Genomic DNA, 23,623 nt, shown 5'->3' on the forward strand with positions numbered 1-23,623 from the left:
CGAACATTTTTGGAACAAGTTTATCCGGAAAGACTCACTTAACAATTGCAGCTGTAATGTAATAAGAAAGTTGACGATCAGTGATTAACTTGAAGCTTAGTTTGATCTAGATTTCGTATTGATTCCCACTCTTGAGCAAGTTAAATCACTAATCATAAAGGAACTGATAATCTGAAATTTGAACTACTTTCATCTAGTCTCACAATCAATGGTGTCACTAATATGATATATAAGTTTAAATTCTAGATAAAGTAATGAGTTCATCGTGATTTTAGATAAAACGTACTCACTAACAAGAACTATCTTTAAACATATATCAGGTAGAGTTACCTGTTAAATTTCCCCTATAAGTATACGATACATGGTTTCATATCAAGTAGGATAGTGTCTACACTGGACCTTAATCGATAGGATTCAGTCACCATTGACAAAGAAAAAATGTCCATCAAACATTAACACTAATAGATACTCAATAATCAAGCAGTTCGAAAATCAATGTTTTTTTGTGCAAAGTATCCATTAATAATAGAAGCCTTAGAAACTTATTTTTCAATATCCATTTAAATGTTACATCGATTAATGAATAGTAACTAAATGAATGGAATCACTGACATAAAAATCATGTTAAGTTACTGATATAGTATGAATTTTATCCAGAATATATCGATCGATCGATCGATTATGTAATAGTTTGTTTCCATTTTTATTATATTTTCGTGTTTGATTCAAATGAGATGATTGACTCATGATCTCAACTATTAAAATTATTATAATATCCATAAAACCCTTTCTGATATTAATCAACATATAGTCACAAGTGACTGGCTTCAAGAGGTATTTCCTGGAGTTCTAATGGGAAGCCGTGACCAGTGGAGTTCGACCGGGTTTGTTGTGAAATAGTAACTCACTAAAGACAATGGTGGATGGTGGCGCAACTTCGTGGATTAGTTGAAGTTAGACATTAAAAACGCTAGATACCAGCTCAGTGTTCTAGAGGTTAAGTGTTCGTGCGCGAGATCAACAATCCTTGGGTTCGAATCTGGCGAAGCGGGATCGTGGACGAACACTGCTGAGGAGTCCTACAATGGGACGAAACGGCCGTCCAGTGTTTCCAGGTTTTTCATGTTGGTCAAGTTTCAATAGACTCATGATCTCAACTATTAAAATAACTGATGTATGTATTATAAATCAACTGAAGTTAGATATTAACATCATGTGATGCTGACTCAAGATTTTCTAGAAGTTAGGTGTTCAAATGCGAAATCAAAGGTCCTTGGGTTGATTCTCAAATCCCAAGATGTGGATACGCATTGCTGTGTAGTTCCATAATGATGCGAAATGGCTTTCTAGTGCTTATTGGTTATGATAGTACTCTAAGATCAGTTTTTGATTTAAGCTAAGAAATGAATCTTTAAATTAATGACTTTTCAATTTAGAACTCATTTTTAGGCTTCAATTGTTTTACTGTAATTTCTAATATAACATATACAATTATACAGATTATGGTTGAATTAGTAAACAGTATTGTACATTACAAAAGAATAAAGGATTTTATGTCGACTACTGCTTGTTTGCCTGCAAAATGTGTCATTAATAAAAAAAGCAAAGTCTTAAACGAATTTTACGTAAAATCAAGCTATCTCTTCTAATCAAAGAAACTCAAGGAATGTTTTAAAAATAATGTATACTGACGATATATTGAATGTATTAACCCAAAATATAAAAGATGGATTCCATAAGGTATTCTCTGTCAAAAATTAGATACTTACTTACACCTGTTACTGCTCGTGGAGGAGCATAGGCCGCCCACCAGCACTCTCCATCCAACACTAGCCTAGGCAATACTTTCCCGTTCTTTCCAGTTGTGATTCATCCTTTTCATATCTGCTTCTATTTCCCGATGTAGTGTGTTCTTCGGCCTTCCTCTTTTCCGCTTCCCTTCAGGATTCCAAGTTAGGGCTTGCCTCGTGATGCAGTTTGACGATTTGCGTAATGTATGTCCTATCCATTTCCAACGTGTTTTCCTAATTTCTTCCTCATCTGGAAGCTGATTTGTTCTCTCCCACAGAAGGCTGTTGCTGACGGTATCCGGCCAATGGATGTTGAGTATCTCTCGAGATGGGATCATGGATGCTCACTGCTGAAGAGTCCCATACTAGGACGAAACGGTCGTCAAACAGTGCTTCCAGATTTTCCATAGTGGTCTAGTTTCAATTGACTTGTGAATTCAACTATAAAATATTTTAATGAGATTCGATATTAATTTTTTCGTACGCTTTTCAATAACTGTAGTAACATGTTCAATGAAAAGATGATGTTGATTAGGTGATAACTCATAAAGTACACAGGAGATCTTTGTGAAATGTTGAATTCTAATAACGGGATACGTGAACCACTAGAATCGATAACATTTTGTGCTTGTCGTTTAAGATATTTGGAGCTTGGATAAATATGGTTTCTTTGAAGAATTTTCCAGTAAAATTTTGGATATTATCTTCCTGAAAAAATAAGTATATATGTATATATATTCGCAATTGTACAGCTTTAAAAGTGAATTGACCGAAAAGAGAACTCTTTGATGAACCAAATTTTTTTATTTAATGTCTTAATGCATGTATTCTGTTTACTAAAAAAATTCCAAGGACCCTTCAACAATAAAGGAAGTTAATGGGTTTCTGCATTATTCTGTCAAACTTTCTGAGTTAAATGCGAATGTTATTTTTCTTGAGAATTATGTTAACATGCAGCTGAGACTTGGAGAACTACTGCAACCATCATCAAAATGGTACAAGTATTCATAAATAGTTGTCTATACAAGATACTCAATATCTGTTGGCCGAATACCATCAGCAACAGCCTTCTGTGAGAGAGAACAAAATAGCTCCCAGCTGAAGAAGAAATTAGAAAAAGACGTTGGAAATGGATTGCACATACATTACGGAAATCACCATACTGCATCACGAGGCAAGTCCTAACTTGGAATCTTATCCATCTTTGCTGATGATGCTGGTGAATTAAAGCAAAATTGAGGTAATACGCACAGTATGCTTGTATGCCAAGAATAGATTGACCAGTTGCAGTGCTAATCATCAATGGGAAGAGTTTAAACTTCATCCCATCGCACAAGCAATTGGCTACAAGACTCAGTAGTCAAGTGGATAACGTAATGGTGTCTGGAGCGAACGATACTGGGTTCGAGTCTTGGAGTGAACATCAACTTTGAGATGCAGGTACGTCTGACTGACGAGTCCCACCTGGGACGAAACGTGCGTCTTGGATTCCACCGCTAGCCACTATCCATCTTTACTTAGACAAATTCTGTCCTATAAAATGTTTCTTCTTAGTACACTTCATCAATCTACTCGTCACGTTCCTTAATAACAATTTCGTTCACTATTAGTCACATAATCAAACATTCTAAGTTCAAGGTTTTAGAAATAGTTAAGTTCCTTTGAATTTCCATCCCCGGCTAACACATATTGCCAATACTTCCAGGTTTCTAATGTTGATCGAACAATGATACACTACAAAATTTCAATGAATCTAACATTCTGTAAGCACACAAAAATGACCAAACATTATTAGTTAACAATATAACGCCATGGGGATTGTTCACGAGTTAACCTATGTTAGATAATTATTAAAAAAAAACCTGAAATTGATGAACATTCATTTCTTTCTAGTTTGAGACTATCTTGAATTGTTACCTTAAATGGATTTCTTTAAGTTGTGTGTCCTCTTCCATAATCATCTATCCAGTATATATTTAAAGAATACTTTATGTGAAACAATGTTTTAGGTAGCTATAACATGGTTACCTGTTATATATATATATATATATATATATATATATATATATATATATATATATATATGCATATATATATATATACGTCAATCAAATCTAAAGTCCCGTTACACGTGAATAGACTGATTTTTATCATAGTTTTTATTGTATCACACCTGATATTTGTATATCAGATTATCCATTTGTCTAGAAAGGAAATAAACTACGCCCATCTGAAAAAGTAATAAATGAATTTATATCATAATTTTATTTAGAAACAATAAATATTATACTTTGAGATGAGAGATATTTGACTAGTATCAAATTGACGTAGTACAACTTTTACTTACTTACTTACTTACTTACTTACTTACTTGCTTACTTACTTACTTACTTACTTACTTACTTACTTACTTACTTACTTACTTACTTATGCTGTTACTCTCAATGGAGCATAGTTTTCCGACCAGCATTCCCCAACACACTCTGTTCTAGACCTTCCTTTCTAGTGATATTCAAGTCTTTTTCATTCTTCTTATGTCTGTCTCCATTTCTCAGTGTAATGTGTTCTTTAGTATTCCTCTTCTCATTTGGCTTTGAGGATTCTAAGTGATGGCTTGTCTTGTGACGCAGTTCAGTGCTTTCTTCAATGTGTGTCCTATCCACTTCGAGCGCTTGTTTCTGATTTCTTCCTCCTCTGTGATCTGGTTTATCATTTGAAAATATCAATCCAATCAAGGTAATTTAACTCCTCTTGGGGACCCTTTAAAGCTACTGCCGGCCCTAAGCTCGAATAAAGGGGGAGGGTTGAGCATGGTGTTAGCGACCCTATTGAGTTAACTATGGCAATTTAATTCAAAGTAAAATGTATAAATTGATAGTGTGATGACATGTGTTCTAATTGCAATAAAGGCAATGGAATAATGAAAGTAATTATTGTGAAAAGTGTCATATAAGATGTAGGTTAAAACTTGGTTAAATAATCATTAAAAACAATAAGCGCTACAAATGAATCAAAATTGCATAATAGGAAGTGTGCAAATAATGAGATAGTGAAGAATCTGAACGGAAGAATATGAAGAACGATAAACAAATATAGGTTGTGTAAAATCGTTTATTAATCATATCTGGCTAAGGAAGAGATAGGAGTGTCAAGAATTTTTTTTCGGACACATAAACTAGAGTTATAGGTTCAGGTCTAGGGAGATTCTGCCATGTGTATGAGACGTGATTAGGTCCCATCAAGAAGCAGTGATGGCGTATGACAGATTACTTGAAATAATTTAGTTATATCTATCATATGACCACTGTCAACTGCGTATGTCAAAACAAAGCCATGTTTTGTCTTCGTCTAACTCTTTCTAAATCATATAGAGAAATGTTCACTCAACCGTTTTTTTTAAGTTGCCTGATTGTGCACCTAATATAGCCAGTTCTGCAGTAGCAGATGAATTATTTGATACATATCGAGGAGGCAAGCTCATGTAACTTATTCTTTGTTTGATCAGACAATACTGGTCGACTAGACCTTTAGTGTGGCCCTTTATCTGACTCCAAATACATCGTACAAGTTATTGTTATTGAAATATACACCCCGGCTACCGTCGTATATAATCATCGACTTAAATCACGTTAATGAATAACGAAATTAAATAAGTCGAATACGAGAATGGATTTTTTGAATACGTATATTTCATACAATCATTAATCTAAACAGAAGATCAGAGAAACGAACCGAAGAAAACGAAGTGGAGAGAGCAAAACGAAACGGATCAGATAAGACATGTAATCTAACGCCATTTAACCAAGCGTGAATCGATCTACAGTCGAACAAAAATAAGTTACAGACACATAAAAAACAGTCACGGTTAATAAGCGAATAAGTGACAAGGTCAAAATATGGCATGAAGAGAACGATTAAATTAGTTTGTTCAGGAGTTAGAATAGCCTACGTAAGTTTAACATAGTACCGGCCACTACATACCTATTTCTAATATTCTTAGTAATTCATTGTTGATTACAGAGATATTCTTCATGTAGAGTTAAACGATCCGTTTGTTGAACTTCTGATGGTCAATTTGACTAAATTCGAAAATACATACCGTATTAATTCGATTCCCTTCTCTGATGACATCACAGTTAGTTTTGACAAATCTAACGCTCTACCACCACCAAATGTTAGATGATGTTTTCATAGTGGATCTCTTGGTTTGTAACGATTCTTCAGATTATTTAGGTTCATAATATAAACAATTTGTATTGCTTATTTTAAATGACTATCAGTTACATGGCGGTCTGCTTGAACATCTAGGCTACCTGTTCCTGTTATCTAGATATCTCAACAAGCGATCTAATTTTGTTTTAGTACATTATTGTAGCTATTAATCGTATAACTTATTCAGGTGCGTTTCTGAAAAGTGTACAACCATTCGTTGAACAAGTCACAATAGGTCCAATCACAGATATTGTGGTTGCTGGCAATATGTATCGAAAAGAATGTACATTATTTAGATGTTGATTGACTGGACTACTAACTTCTAACTGACGATTACTTAATACTTATCGTCAAGATCAACCTAAAAGTAAGAAACGGAAAATGGTTGAAATACTTTGTGCTGAGAACTCTGTATTGTACCAAATATGTAATACTGAATAAAGCTAATAATAATAATAATACAAGTCACAATGTTTTATCACTTCGCTTTTCATACCCGAAGAAAAGAGAACGTGAATGATGAATGATTACTATGGAATAGAAGGAACAATGAAGTATGAGACAATTGATTGACATTTTGCAAATGAAGTATTTACTGTATGAATCTCAGATTTTATTAAGACGTTCTGCAATTCTGTATTCATATACATTCAACTGTCCCCACTTGTATTCTGGTTCACTACAATACCGATTATAGTAAAATATGATGGGAACAAAATAATTCAGACCCGTCGGCCAGATATTATCAGCAACAACCTACTATGGGAAAGAAAAAGCCAGATCCCAGAGGAGGAAGAAATCAGAAACAAGCGCTCGAAGTGGATAGGACACACATTGAAGAAAGCACTGAACTGCGTCACAAGACAAGCCATCACTTAGAATCCTCAAAGCCAAATGAGAAGAGGAATACTAAAGAACACATTACACTGAGAAATGGAGACAGACATAAGAAGAATGAAAAAGACTTGAATATCACTAGAAAGGAAGGTCTAGAACAGAGTGTGTTGGAGAATGCTGGTCAGCGGCCCATTCTCTATTGAGAGTAACAGGAGTAAGTAAGTAGTGATGGAAATAATAGTCGAAAAGTAAATCCAATACCTGGAATCATTCCAATAAAATATAATCATTTAATAAAACATGTTAGGAGACTAATTCAAACATATATTTCACCTTTTACGTGACAGAGGTAAAACCTGACTGACATATTCTCGTCGTGCCTCTTGGATAGTAGGACTTATCCCATAAATTAACGTTAGTGATAAATTGCGTGGTAGAGTTCCGACTAATCAACCACTCGACCGATACGCATAAACGATTACAAATGCTACAAAGTAAGATAGCACAGCTTTTTTACGCCATCATTTGAAAGAACTGTTGATTACATAACATGTTTCATTTATTTTCTTTTTTCATAATCATTTAAGTGTAAACCAACAATAAAAAGACACTAATAGATTAACTTCATTATTTACTAGTTAATATAAAACAAATCAAATGAAATAATCATTGAAAATTGTTGAATCATTCATGCAAAACAAAACGATCTAGAGAGTACACATAATTGAAATGGTCCATACAGGTTTCTGATGTTTGTTTTTTTCTTTTATCCGTTATTGTCTAGGTAAACATGTCTACTCAAGCTTGTTTGTTTGTAAGGGTATATGTGGACTATGTTATTTTTGTGTTTTTCTTTTATTCAGTCACATATTTGATATGCTTCAATGTACTACATGAAGTCAACTGTTGTTTGGAAGAAAATACATTGCGTGCAATTGAATAACGAAAATAATAATAATATACATTGTGGAAAGTGAATAAACATATATGTATGTATCAGACGGTGTTTTGTAAAGATTTTAGTAATTCTAATAGTTGAAATCACGAGCCAATTCAAACTAGATCACCATGGAAAACCTGGAAGCACTGGATGGCTGCTTGGTCCTAGTATGGGACACCTCCTTGGCAGTGCGCATCCACGATCCCGACCCCCGCGAGATCCGAATCCAGGACCTATCAGCCTCACACGCGAGCGCTTAATCATTAGACTACTGAGCCAGTCGGCATCCAACGGTGTTAATATCTAACTTCAACTAATCCACGAAGTTGCGCCATCGTACACCATTGTCTTCAGTGAGTTACGATCTCACAACAGACCCGGTTGAACTCCACTGGTCACAACTTCTCACTAGAACCCCAAGAAATGCCACTTGAAGCCAGTCACTAGTGAGCAGATGATTATTATCAGGAGGACTTTTGTGGAGATTTTAATAATTTCAATTATGAATAAGAACATCAACCAAATTATGTAAACATGAAATTATAGAATTTCTTGGTGAAATATAAGAATCATACATTGAATACTTTATTTAGAAATCTTCCATCAAATGTTCTTTCACTTTCTGTATGATTCTTCGTTTATATTTTTCTTTCTATCCTTTTCAAATTGATCTTTTTAGCCTTGTACTGCCATATTTCCCAATTCCGACCGATGTTACATACTACTTATGTCAACAGACATAAGTAGCATATACCACATGTGTATATTTCGATAGTGTAATAAGAAGTAGACGAAGATTATCAGAACTATGTGATGATATATATTAACGCAATATATTTTGAGCAATCTGACCATACATTACATAGTTGTTAAGATCATTTATATATAAAAATGAAAAGTGAACTAGACTAGAAATGGAGGGTAAGAGGAAATAGGGGTGATAAAGAAAATAATAATGTGAAAACAATTTGAAACCTAATCACCAAGGTAGGTTTAAGGTGAGAACAAACTGTTTTTGAATACATAAGGGGGGTTTGAATATTCGTATATATCACATAGTTCTAAAATATTCTGAATTCTTCATTAAGAAAATATATTTCCTTTTTTCGTGTGAATTAAACAATTAACAAATAGTTACAAATACGTATACATGATTTGTGTTGAGTTTATTACTTACTTACGCCTGTTACCCCTCATGGAGAAGCATAGGCCATATACCAGCACTCTCGATCCAGCTCTGTCCTGAGTAATCCTTTCTAGTTCGTTCCAGTTGTAATTCATTCTCTCCATGTGTGCTTCCGATTCCCAAGTTAATGTGTTCCTAGATATTTCTCTTCTCCGTTCCAATTTAGGGTTTGTTCTATGATGCAGTTCGATGATTTTATCAATGTGTGTCCTGTCCACCTCTATCGTCTTTTCCTAACTAGCTCTTCAGTCGGAAGCTGGTTTGTTCTCTCCCACAGTACGCTGTTGCTGATGGTATCCAGCCAACGGACATTTAGTATCTTGCATAGGCAACTGTTTATAAATACCTGTAAACTTTTGATGATGGTTGTAGTATTTCCCCACTTTTCACCTTCGTACAGTAGAACTTATTGTTTTAACGTTTGTATTGAAGATTGTGACTTTGATATTGGTTGACAGTTGTCTTGAGTTCCATATATTCTTCATCTCTAGGGATGCTGTTCTTGCTTTGTCAGTTTTTACCTTTACATCTGCATCGGATTCTCTTCGTTCACCGATGATGGTTCCCAGATACGTACATAGAAGACTTCCTATTCATCAGAAACTCAAAATAATACCAAGTGGAAAATCATGAACTTAAGTAGTAATTTAGTATTACTGAATTTTTTACCTATACTTATTTGCCATCATTTTGTGAATCACTTCTCTCTGAAATACCTATTAATAATGCTGTCCAGAAGAACAATGAAAGTTTTACGAATGTACCATTCACCTGAAAGGACACAATACCAACGAATCTAAGCACTTTACACCAAATAAAGAGTTTGAATTTGTATTTGTTACTTAATATAACCTATTGAATCTATCAATTTAGGCTAGTATTGCTTTATATATTCCAAGAGGCAATAGATATCTCCTGATGATCGATAAATCATCATTATCATAAGTCAACTAATTACAACAATCAAGAGAAATAAAGATGCACGCACATTCAGTGAACAAATCACTTCAACATAGTTAATTACATACAAGGTGATTAGTGCCGGCTAATGTAGTAAGTATGTATTAACTGAGCCTACCGGCATTCAACGATGTGAATGTCTAACTTCAACTAATTCACGAAACTGAGCCACATATCCATCATTGTCTTCAGTGGATTACTATCTCACGAATCTCGTGAGGCTAGATCGTAGATGTGCACTGCTGCGGAGTCCCAGAGTAGAACGAAACAACCGTCCAGTGTTTCCAGGTTTTTCATGATTGTCTAGCCTCATTTGACTTATGATCTCAACTATTGAAATAGATTTTAAACACAGTAACAAGAATGAATCACTAAGCGAAAATAAAATTCAGTTTTGAAAACATTAAAAAAATTTTTGTATATTTAATCAAGTAATGAATAATATGCAGATAAAACTTATTAACTTTGACCTTCTTCATTTCCTTTGAATCACTAACATATTGACTATTCTCTTAATTTTTCGGGGGGGGGGCGTATAGAACATAAAATTCATTAATTATTCATTAGTAAGTAATTATAAGTATTTGAGGATTAAAGGAAATCAACAGGAGGATTATGACCTAAATTTTCGTGCTTATTGACATTCGTCAGTAAGTTACATCTGTATTCCTGAAGGAATTTATGCATCCTATGAGGTTCGCATTTGAGTTATGTTGGTTTATAGTTTGCGATACTACCAGTGAGCTAGTCATGCCTTGATTGATCTTCTTTTAAACAAAAATATTTACCGTAATGGTTTGCTGAATAGTTGTTTAGTCTATAAAGCAGCGTAATGTCAAATCGAATTCTACTTGAAGTGTCACTTTCTTTCGCATTACAGTTACGCCTTACTAATAATGAATTTCAATCATTACTTAATTTAGGCTCGTGATTTGCTTTCAACTGCCTTCAACTATCTAACATTAAAGCATACTGAATGGGATCTGGAACCAGTTGGACTACTAACCAAAATACGGCTTGATTAACAGATCTCAGTCAGTCAACTACAACGTAGGATCAGGCACATATAGGCATCGGTTCGACTTGCCACACCTCATTAACATAACAAGATCAACACTAAATTCATACAACTAGTCACTTCAATGGTAGTAATATATAAAAGAAAGATTGTAGTAGTCTACATCCACCAACATTGCTCAGATCAGAAGTTAGTGACTTTAAGCACTAAACCACGTTTTGGTTTGACCACTCCCAACTTTCTTTAAACCAACCCCAACACCAGTCAGCATTGCTTGTCGTGTTAATCGGTGTTCAGGTATAAGTAATACATAACCCAACCATCTCAGTCGATGAAGACTCACAACCTCATTAACTGATTTACCATCATTCCCTAATAACCTGCGTCTAACCTCACTATTACGTACCCGCTCAATCTCCTTATTTTGGGTTTTTTGTGCCATTCCCACAAACGTTTCTAGAGCGGCTTCCCAAAATAGGGTGATTGGGTGGTGATCTCAAAAGATTTGAATAATATTTCTAACACATCTGTAATCAAATATTAGTAACTTACGAGTATCTTCTACTCTTAATGGCCACGTTTCTCAGCTGTAAAGTAGGATAGAACAAACTACCATGTAGTATACTCGTCCTTTAATTGATAGACGGATATCTCACCTTCGCCACTGGTGACGTAAGTTGGCAAAAGTTAACTATATATTTATGATTCATGATCTTGTAACATCAATAAAGTATAAAATATTCAGTGAACTGGCGTATTCAAATACCTACAAGACTTTAATAGTTAAGAAGTTAGTGATCTCAATGATCTACTCTACAATAATTAAATAAATATGACAGTAATCACCATACACTGAACAGTTAATATAAAAATAATAAAAATTATTTTTAAAAAAACTATACCATTAAATGACTTTGATTAACCAAGATAATGAATAGAATACATGGTATTTAATATTACTTTATTTATTCAGTAAGTCTTAGCGGATAAAATCATTACTTCATATAATTTACAACATTTCAACATGTTCAATCCATCACTTAAACTGTCTCATTCAAAAGTTCTATATAGATTTATATATGTCCGACTGTATTCTAATGCTTTCCAGAATTGATTGCTTCATTCATTCCGTCATTCATTCGTTCATTTATTAATTCAATCCTTCATTCCTTCGTTCATTGCCTTATTCCTTCATTCATTCCTTCGTTCAGTGCCTTATTTCTTTATACCTTCATTCATTTCTTCATTTATTCATCCATTCATTTCTTCATCCCTTCTTTCATTTGTTCCTTCACTCATTTATTCATCCATTCCTTCATTCATTCCTTCGTTCATTGCCTTATTCCTTCATACCTTCATTCATTTCTTCATCCATTCATTCATTTATTCCTTCATTCATTTCTTCATCCATTCCTTCATTCATTCCTTCATTCCTTCGTTCATTGCCTTATTCCCTCATACCTTCATTCATTGCTTCATTCATTCCTTCATCCTTTCGTTCATTGCCTTATTCCTTCATACCTTCATTCATTGCTTCATTCATTCATTGCTTCATTCATTCATTGCTTCATTCATTGCTTCATTCATTGCTTCATTCATTGCTTCATTTATTCCTTCATTCCTTTATAATGGTTTGTTAAAATTGACCAATCAAATTTTGGGAAAAAAAATAATCATAAATCTATATAAATAATAATTTGAATTATTCTCCTATGAAAATTATATTTTATTAAAAGAATATTAAATTAGCTACTTATAACAGTTATATTAGTAATAGAAATATACATCACTATTTAGTATACTAATTGTGTATTCAACTAATCAACTAATATCAAATGTAAGTTATTAATTATTAATAATATGCATTACTACTACTACTACTATTATTATTATTATTATAGTAATATATGATTTATGTATTATTCTTAATAAAATCGAATATAAATTATGAATAGAATTGAATTCATTATGTAGTTGTTACCATATAATTGTATACTATGTTTCCTTTTTAATTGTGGAAGCTTCCATGATTCAATTAACCAGTAAGTAGAAGAAAGAGAAAGTAGGGAGAGAGAGAGAGAGAGTAGGCAACATTGTTTGACTCCAATTCTATTATGTATATATATCACATTTGAATTCCAATTCATCTACACTTCTCTTTTCAAATATCCAATTACTTACTTATTTACACCTGTTATTCCCAATGGAGTATAAACCGGTGGACCAACATTCTCCAACACACTCTATCCTGAACCTTCCTTTTCAGTTCATTCTTCTTAAGTCTGTCTCCATTTCTCGGTGTAGTGTGCTCTTTGATTTTCTTCTTCTCCTTTTGCTTTGAGGATTCTAAGTGAAGGCTTGTCTTGTGACACAGTTGGATGCTTTCTTCAATGTGTGCCCTGTCCAATTCCAGCGCTTTTTCCTGATTTCCTCCTCCTCTGGGATTTGGTTTGTCCTTTCCCATAGTAGGTTGTTACTGGTAGTGTCTGGCCAACGGATTCATTGAGTGACATCAATTTGCATAATAATCATAGACTTAATATCAAGATATTTAAGTGTTTTTTGGGTTTTATTCACTAATGAAACAGTAGAATATGATCAGTTGTTTTAACTAAAGCTTCAATAAATCAAATTACAAGTTAGATCATAGTCTTCACGTTATTAACCATGAGATCATTTTCAGTTTATAATTGGCAATCAACACTTATAACTAACGTTGAAAAAACAATGATCATTAATTTGGTCATTTCAAACTATCATCTAAATGATGTTTTCATGTTCGATAGGTAAAAATATTGTTGAGAAGAAGAACAGGAATAGGGAAACCATAACATTACAGAATATCTTGATCAAATCTGAGAACCATTTTCAAAATATTGATCAATTGTCACAGAACATGTTGTTTCTTCATCTCTATACCAATCATTCATTGTTTTCGTTCTCTTCTCTTCTATTCGATCTTCTTAACCTTCTGCCATTAGGCATTTCACTTTCGATTGATGATACATACTACTTATAATTGTCGACATCAGTAGTACACAATACGTTACCATAGAATAACTAGTTACTAGAAGAATTCATTTAGAAAAATATTTTAAGTCATTATTTATAAGTCCCTTATACTAAATATTGTTTGATTTAAGATTAGGCACCTTCACCATGAATTCATTACCCCATCGGCTTTTTTTCGTGTAAGGAGTAAATTTATTCAAGTTTTATTTCAAATCGGCGAGACTATGAATGAACTAATCAGATTTACGATAACAGGTCTCGGATTTTATCGTGAAATCCACTCATCCATTTGGTTAAATAGAGTCTTGTCATTATAGCTTATGTTAGTTCGTGATGAAATATCCTAAATCTAATTCCTAACCTTAACCATCAACTATAAATCATAATTCAAAGTCTTCACACAGGTTTATAACCCTCATTTAGTCCTAGATATTAGGTGAACACTCTCAAGATGAGTCTGGTGTCGCTCAAATGTCATCCATAAATTATAGTCCCACCTTCAAATATATCTTATCATAATCAAACAATATGTTGTTCTTTTCTTTGAATCTTTGAAAGAAATTATGTGGACATTGACTAAATAGGACAAAACAGCCCTTTAGTGCTTCCAAGTTTTCCATAGTGATTTAGCTTCTATTGACTCGTGATCTCAACTATTGATTTATGTTTACTTGTTTTGATTAGATCCTTGTTAGGCTTTACTCTAATCCACATTAATATTCATACGTATATACGAAATTATTAAATCAATCAATGCAGTTTATGAGTCAATGATAACAATGAAAACGATTACATAACTAAAGAAGTGAAAAGTAAAAGTTTGTAGTGCAATGATAGGTGTACTAGATGTGATAAGAATAATAAAGGAATGAACCAATCTTACATAATGGGAAAAAATACAAACACAGAAATAGCATTCATCAAAATTACTATAAGATTACGTAATAAGTGGTGTTTGGATAATTGGACCATGAAGCGTATATTTGAGGAAAGTAAAAAGTGGGAAGGGGTGAAGAAAAATAAAACAAAGAAGGAGTATGGAAAATAACAGTAACTAAGGTCATTCATTAAGGCCATTAGAGAAATAAAGGTGTTACAAATTTCTTCTGAACACAAAGACTTGGATTGTTGACTCGAATTCCTATAACTTCTGCTGTGTGTAAGATACTAAATCGAACATATCTAGTACACCTGTCATCACATTATCCATTTGTACTTTCCACCTATTATCTTTAGTTATGTAATCTATTCCACTGTTATCACTAACTCATAAACTACCTTGATTGGTTTAATTAATTTCATATATGCATATAAATATTACTGTGTATTAGAGTAAAGCGTAATGAGGATCTAATCAAAAACAATATTGCTCACTTATATCTATATTGTTCTATATTTACAATATGGGAATGTCAAACTGAAATGTTTGTTTGTCTAACATAAAAACAAACAAACAAATATTGAAACATTGAAATTAACGTTTTATCTCTGGGATATATGTCTTTATAGGATAAGTTATTATCTATAACCAGTCTTTAGTTCTTAGTTAATAAGTCATTTTGGTATAAACAAAAAGAAAGCTAAGATAAGAGTATATCTTCAAATAGAAATAAAAATTCAAAGTTCACTGATATTATCACCTATTATTGATAGAATACATCATTGAGACGAGCTAAGATACAAAAAGATGAATCGTTGTGGTGTGTGCTACTGATATTGACAGTGATAAGTAGTATATATCATCAATTGAAAGTGAAATGCCTAATGGCAGAAGGTTAAGAAAATCGAAGAGAAGAGAAGAGAAGGAAAACAGTGAGTGATTGGTATGAATACGAAGGAACAACATGGTTCGTGACAATTGATGGATATATTGCAAATGAAGTGTTTACTGTATGGTTCTCATATTTTACTAAGATATTCTGTAACGTTGTATTAAAATACATTTGGTTATCCCCGCCTTTGTTCTCGTTCACTACAAGATAACTACGGAATTTTACATTACATTCTATAATGTATGATACAGAAAAAGATCTTATACATATATGGATATTATCCCATTCGATTACAGAATCCTTGACATCTACATACTTTAGAAGTACTATGAACCTAATGACCATTGATACTTCTAATTGTCTCACAAGAATTTCTAAACAGTTATGATCAAACTTGATAATTGAACTTGCTAACTATTCGCAATGAAAGACAATATCATCAAGTTCATATTAAGGAAGTCATTGAGATGTACCTATCTTCATACGATCTATAACAGCTAAATGTAGGCGGTTCTTTTATAAACATGGAATAACTTCAAAAAGACAATGAGTTCACCAAAACATTTGAATCCATAAATGATGGTATCTTTTGTTTGTTTTCTTTTGTCTTATACCAAGCGCTTAGTTTAATTCATTCATAGAAAGAAATCCATATTTGTATTATTGTATCGTTAAGTGATTTAAACTGTTATAACTAACTCAATATGTTTTAGATAGCCTAGTTTTGTTGTTTTAATGCTTTGTATACATATACTTCTTAGATTAACAATAACAATGACCTGATATTGAACTAATATGATGATAATCTGTATAAGTAGTATATACAATTCACAATTCTTCAATGGATTATATCTGTATCATATAGTTATGGAATTAAAAAGAATATTATGACTATTAAGCTATTCTAATTATTATCGACTATTAAAGAACTATACTTCCATGGTGTACCAGGATTCGATCAATTACCTTTACTTTAGTTCTATAGGATAATAAATATTGAATCGAGATCATGAGTCGATTGATGTTAGACCACCATTGAAAATCTGGAAGCATTTGATAGACTATTTCATCCTATTATAGGTCTCTTTAGCAGTGTGTATCCACGATTCCGTTCGCAGGATTCGAACCAAGGGCCTTCGGTTTTGAGCGCGAACGTTTAACATATAGACCGCTGAGTCTGTCAGCATCCAACGGTTTTAATGTCTAATCTCAACCAATTTGCTAATTCATTCACATTATCATCTCCATTTTATGTTAACTGTTTGATTCTACTGAATCACAAATCATTCCATTCAAATCGCTATTGAATAAATCTGTAATTTTGACAAAATATAAAATTTGTGTATAAGCTATGAAGATTGAATTTTAGTCTGGCAGTAATCCATACTTTTTCTCATTACGTGTAGAGTATTCGAAATAACGCCATAGAATTTTGAAAAAAATTTTGTGGATAAGTCGATGGTCAATAATTGTCTTACTTACTCACTTACACCTATTACTCCTCATGGAGGAGCATAGACTGTTCACCAGCATTCTCCATTCAAATCCATCCAGGATAATCCTTTTCAGTTTATTCATGTTGCTATTGATCATTTTCATGTCCGTTTCCAATCCTCAATTTTGGTTTTTATGATGAGGTGTCATAAATCTTCCTTCAAATCCCAAGGCGGAATTTAAATGGTTGAAATTGTTTATTCTGGTTAGTGATCATTTTTAGCAAGGTCGTTTTTTAAGGGATGAAGTTGCCGACCCCATACCCAACCCTCCTTTTTTACACGGACTTGGGACTGGCAGTAATCCTAGAACAGCTACAGCCGGAATTCAATAATTATCTTAGTTAAGCTTAATTATGAGTTTAAGAAACTATCATGAAGCAAGCATTATGACTGAATAAATATTTATTTAGAATATTTGCTCATAACTTATAAGAGGATAGTTTTCCTCCAAATATGAACCAGATCGCACCCGACAGGGAGCACCAGTTCCCTGAAGATTACAGGTAAACCTTGCTGACGAGTGCCAAGTAGCACGAAACCCGGGTCCAGGGTTTCCTATCGACTACCTCCAACCATAATCTAATCTCAATATATATTGCACGCAGTGTCGAGTCACCTAGACTGGTGGCCGTATTGCAACATAGTCGATAGCATTCGATCTGCACTAAATAAGAACTTGACATACATGACATTGATCACCACCCAGTAATCAATCAATCGTGACCAGATCGAAACACCTTATTGTAATTAATTGACCCTTATATCGCAGATCTAATATATCGTGGTCAATTTATTACGTATAAGATTAACATTTTATAGGAATTACATTCACCAAGCAGATAATCGTGAAGCTATAATATTGAATAAGCGGAATCCGTTAACTTCAAATGTATTTGCCTCACGGCCAACATTGCTGAATATATCACAGATTACAATTTCTCACTATAGTTTCAAGAATACTTCTCTGTTTTTTGTTTATAAGTAAATAAATTATTTTCAGAACAGGGGTTTGTGGAAATTATAGGAATTTAAGCAGTGACCAAGGAAGTCTAACCGTATCTATTGTGAAGCAGTTACTCACTGAAGATAATGATGGACGCTTGCGCAATATTGTTGATTGGTCGATGTTAAACATTAACACTGTTGGATGCCGGTTCAGTGGTTTAGGAGTTAAGCGCTAGCGCGTGAGATCAAAGGTCCTGAGTGCGGGATTGTGAATGCGCACTGTTAAGTTTTGACAACTAAAAAACAATCTATCAAATCTTAATATAACCACTTAATTTCAAATGAAAGAGTAATATATGTAATTAAATAATTGAATTCATGAGTCAATTAAAGTTAGACCGACACGGGAAACCTGGAAGCTTTGTGATGGAGTTTTATTTTCTGAGCTGAATTGTTTGGTCGTTGAGCTTTGATCGTTCTTCTGAACAACATCATCAGCACAAACTTCAGGTAGAAGTAAAGTGTTCGAATTTCTCCACATGTGGTTCACAGCTTGTCCTGTACACCTCGATAATGATTGGTTCTTGTTGACCTTAAAAATATCATTGTTTACTTCTTTGTTCTGATTGTATCTCCCATTGGTTTGATGATGTCGTTGATGATGTTGTTCAGAAGAACGATGAAAGATACGATCAAATCATCCAGCTCAGAGAACAAAACCCCATCAAAATCATCCACCTGATGTGCAAATCTTCTCCACCATCTCAAAACCTAGAAGCAGTGGACGGTCGTTTTGTCCTATAATGAGACTCCTCGGCAGTGAGCATCCACAATTCCACCTCTCGACATCCGAACCCAGGACCTATCGATCTTGCGCACGAACGATCAACCTCTAGACAACTGAGCCTGCCAGCATCCAACGTTGTTAATATCTAGCTTCAACCAATCCACGTGATTGAGTCACCGTCCACCATTGTCTTATACAAAAAGAAATTAATAAATATCTAATCGATTATGAATGATTTATACTTTAACCTAATTTCCTCAATATTTCGACAATCATAATCATATGTCATGAGAGTAAGATTTCAACAACAACAAAAAAATGGATTTATGGTCAAAGAAATTAGTTCATTTCATAAGGTATCAATACTAAAGATGAACTTGCTAGTTTTAAATAAACTTAGTATAAAGTGGATAGTTATATTCCAAATAAATAGAGAAAATGTATTTCTAACGACGTTTCGTGACTTAATTTAGGCCACTTCTTCAAAATAATTAAATAACTGAAATTAAATTAACACAAGTTTAAGTAGTATAAAGGAAATAATGTGTTATTTATTTATTCTGAAGAAGTGACTTATATTAAGTCACGAAATGACATTAGAAATATAGCTTTTCTTCTACTCATTTGGGATATATATATAACAAAGAAATATATATTTGATTAGTATCAGAAGGGGTTTTGTGGATATTATAGTAATTTTAATGGTTGAGATCATGAGTCAATTTAAGTTAGACCAATATGGAAAATCTGGAAACACTGGATGGTCATTTCGTCTTATACGTACTGCTACGGAGTCCTACAATAGGAAGAAACGGCCGTCCAGGGCTTTCAGGTTTTGATTGGTAGTTTATTATTAACAAAAATAATATATTTGTAGATATCTCAAATGAGTAGAAAAATTAGATTTTCTGAAGTTTCGTCACTCAGTATAAGCCACTTCTTCAGAGAATAAGTAAATAACCAAAACAAAATTAATGTAAGTTTAATTATTTCCATCTATTTTACTTACCTATTTACTTACTTGCTAACTTACATACTTACGCATGTTACCTTCATGAAGTAGCATAGGCCGATCACCAGCACTCTTAATCCAACTCTGTCCTGAGCAACCCTTTCCAGTTATTTCCAGTTGCTATTCATCTTTTTCATGTCTGCTTCCAAGTTTCAAGTTGATGTGTTCCTTAATATTTCTCTTCTCCGGTTCCTTTCAAGATTAAAATTTAGGGTTTGTTCTGTGATGCAGTTTGATGATTTTCTCAATGTGTTTCCTATCCACCTTCACCTTTTTTTGATAATTTCCTCCTCAGCTGGAAGCTGGTTTGTTCTCTACCACAGTTGGGTGTTGCTGATGATATCCGACCAACGGATATTGAATATCTTACGTAAACAATTGTTTATAAATTATTGTACACTTTTAATGATGATTCTGGTAGTTCTCCAAGTTTCAGCTCCGTACATTAGAACCGTCTTGACGTTGGTAGAAAAACAACCTTGCAAATAACTGTTTTGAACGGAGATGAATAACTTGTTTATTGTTCTATTATTTTCATTGGTTTCTTCAATGATATCAATTGGTTCAGTAAACTATCTTAAAATGTTTTAGTTAATTTAGATGGTATATCAGGAATCGTCAACCATATAATTCAACTTATCCAAAATGAATTGACTCATTTCATTCAAGGAATTTTCATCTTGTTGTTGGAAAACACCGAACTAATCACACTTGATGGCGAAACTCTGGAAGATATAGAATCTTTCATGTACCTGGGAAGCATCATTGATGAATAAGTAGGATCAGATGCAGACGTAAAGGCGAGGATTGGCAAATCAAGAACAGCATTCCTACAAATGAAGAACATATGGAACTCAAAACAACTGTCAACCACTATTAAAGTCAAAATCTTCAATACTAACGTCAAAACAGTTCTCCTGTACGGAAGTGAGAAGTGGGGAACTACTACAATCATCATCAAGAAGGTACAAGTATTTATAAACAGTTTTCTATGCAAGATACTAAATGTCTGTTGGCCGGATACCAGCAGCAACAGCCTTCTGTGATAGGGAACAAACCAGTTTCCAGCCGAAGAGGAAATTAAGAAAAGACGATGGGAATGGATAGAACATACATTACGCAAATCGTCAAACTGCAGCACGAGGCAAGCCGTAACTGGGAATTGTGAAGGAAAGCGGAAAAGTGGAGGGCCAAAGAACACATTACATCGGGAAATACAAGTAGGTATGAAAAGGATGAATAAGAACTGGAAAGAGTCGGAAAAGTTTGCCCAGGACAGGGTTGGATGGAGAATGCTGGTGAGTGGCCTATGCTCCTTTACGAGGAGTAACAGGCGGAAGTCAGTAACTAAGATAATCTTATTATTATATTATCTGTAAATACTTAGAACCTTTTATCATACTGAACATTCTTTTCTTTTCTTATTCTCATTTAGATTCACCAATAATGCTTAAATCAATTTTAATCTTGTCAATATTATCTATTGTATTTTCATTGGTCAAAGTGAAATGCGCTGTGGCAGCACCTGAAAATGAAATGGAACGATACCCATTTATGCCTTATGAATTACCATATACACATGATGAACTTGATCAATATTATTATCCAAATCTACGTGATTCATTAGTTCGACGTCTTATGAAAAGAAAATATTATATATCACAAAGACTTGGTAAATAAATTAATCATCTATCTAATGAATAACCGATCATATTTGAATCCAATATAGACTGTATTATTAAAACAATAAATAGATTAATTACATCATGGTATCATTTAATTCATATAGAGATACATTTATCATTTCAAAAGAAACAAAATGCAAAGAAACAATGTAATTGTATTATGATTAAAAACTGCAAAATAAACATTTAAAGATAATAGGTGGTTCGTTTTTTGACTTATTCCCCTAAAGTACTAGTATACTACATGAACTATGTAATTCAGTGCGACGTTCTGATCATTTGAAGTTGTTAACGTCATATTTGATAAAGCCCACTGTTCTATTATTTGGATTAGAATCCACTTTCAGAAGGTCACAAGTTCATTTCGTGGACGTGATTTAATAGGGAAATCGTTTGAACTCCAGCATCTTGGTGCATAGGCGTCGTAATCATGTATTCCTTGACATACACATAAGTATACTCACCCTATGAGGAAATATAAGTAACATGTATACCTGTAATACATAAATTGTCACTCGAACCCCCTATAGTATAAATATAGGTATCTTCACTCATCTGGGAGGGTAAATGGTCACCGCTGTCATCAAACGTATTTACTACAACTTACGCATTACATATATACCATCAGTGCAAAGACTTTCGTTCATGCACTTCATGTAATACACATAATCATTAGCACTCTTTCAGGGAGGATTAATGTTCACTACTCAACCATTAAAACGTAAAGTGATTTGTAGTGTATCAAAATACTTTAGTAATTATTTCGAAAAATCCTCATTACAAGTAGTTGAATTATCCACTAATAAACGGAAATGTCTCATTTTCTTTACATATAAGAAGAATCAATCAAGTGATTACATCTAAATTAAGATATTGTTCTTATGCAGTGATTTTTTTAGAAAAATGATAGATTATAATTTCCATGGCTACAAAACATTAATCCTTATCTCTTTCATCCTCTTTTCGTTGTACAAACGAACAAAACGCACCTGCTGGATTCCATTGCTAACCACTATCCATCTTCGCTTATAATGCTTGTGAATGAAAGATCAGACGCACAATATACACATATGTTAATAAGAGACTGACCACTAACAGTTCATAGCATCAATAGGAAGATTTAAGTAAGCAATATCAAATCAATTTACACATACGATTCTTTAATAGATAAGATCATTAATCAATTGAAGGTAGAAAACCATGAGAAACCTGAATGCACTGGACAGCCGTTTTGTCATATTGTGCGCATCCACGATCTTGTCTCGTGAGATTCGAAATCAGAAACTATCAGTTTCATGCGCGAACGCTTAACCTGTAAATCTCCGAGCCTACCAGTATCCAATGATGTTAATGTCTAACTTCAACTAATCCACGAAATTGAGCCACACATCCACCATTATCTTTAGTGAGTTACTATCTTAAAACAGATCCGGTTGAACTCCACTGGTCACGGCTTCTCACTAGAACTACAGGAAATACCTCTTGAAGCCAGTCAACAGTGTGCATATGCTGATTAATATCAGAAAAGGGCTGTTATGGATATTATAGTAATTTAATAGTTGACATCATGGTAATCTAGATTCAATCGACTAATGCTTTCAACTATTAAATTACTACAACATCCATAAAAAACCCCCCTTTTTGATATACAATTCTGTTGCTAAGGCATCTATTTCTACAATTTATTTCCCCTTTATATACACATATCACAGTATGTTGTATGATTCTTTAGTGAATCCAAAGTGATTCATTTAATTTTATTGATAATTATGATCATTGTGTCACTTTTATGTTACATCAAATTATCTTGATTTTCTTTTATTAACTCATTGTCATTAACAAAAGAAACAAGATTTCTCTCAGATACTTCATTTACTAATATCCAATCAACATTTACATATAATTGAAATGTGCAGCTTAAGTTATAGCTTGTTCTTCTTTAACTGCTTTATTAGTTATATAATACAAAGT

General features: G+C 33.4%; 1 protein-coding gene across 1 annotated transcript; it reads left to right on the top strand.

Moving 5' to 3' along the window:
• The first annotated feature begins 12,657 nt into the window (after nucleotides 1–12,657).
• Nucleotides 12,658–21,850, top strand: MS3_00011023 (uncharacterized protein). The gene is made up of 2 exons (XM_051219427.1): nucleotides 12,658–12,780; nucleotides 21,403–21,850. The coding sequence occupies exon 2, from the start codon at nucleotides 21,414–21,416 to the stop codon at nucleotides 21,645–21,647; it is 234 nt and encodes a 77-aa protein (XP_051065322.1). The 5' UTR covers nucleotides 12,658–12,780; nucleotides 21,403–21,413; the 3' UTR covers nucleotides 21,648–21,850.
• The last annotated feature ends 1,773 nt before the right edge of the window (nucleotides 21,851–23,623 follow it).

The sequence above is a fragment of the Schistosoma haematobium genome, chromosome 6 (assembly GCF_000699445.3).
Source record: "Schistosoma haematobium chromosome 6, whole genome shotgun sequence".
Taxonomy (NCBI): Eukaryota; Metazoa; Platyhelminthes; class Trematoda; order Strigeidida; family Schistosomatidae; genus Schistosoma; species Schistosoma haematobium.

Bases quoted from the DNA above. Each gene is read 5' to 3' on its own strand.
- MS3_00011023 (XM_051219427.1), top strand. From the start codon at position 21,414: ATGCTTAAATCAATTTTAATCTTGTCAATATTATCTATTGTATTTTCA.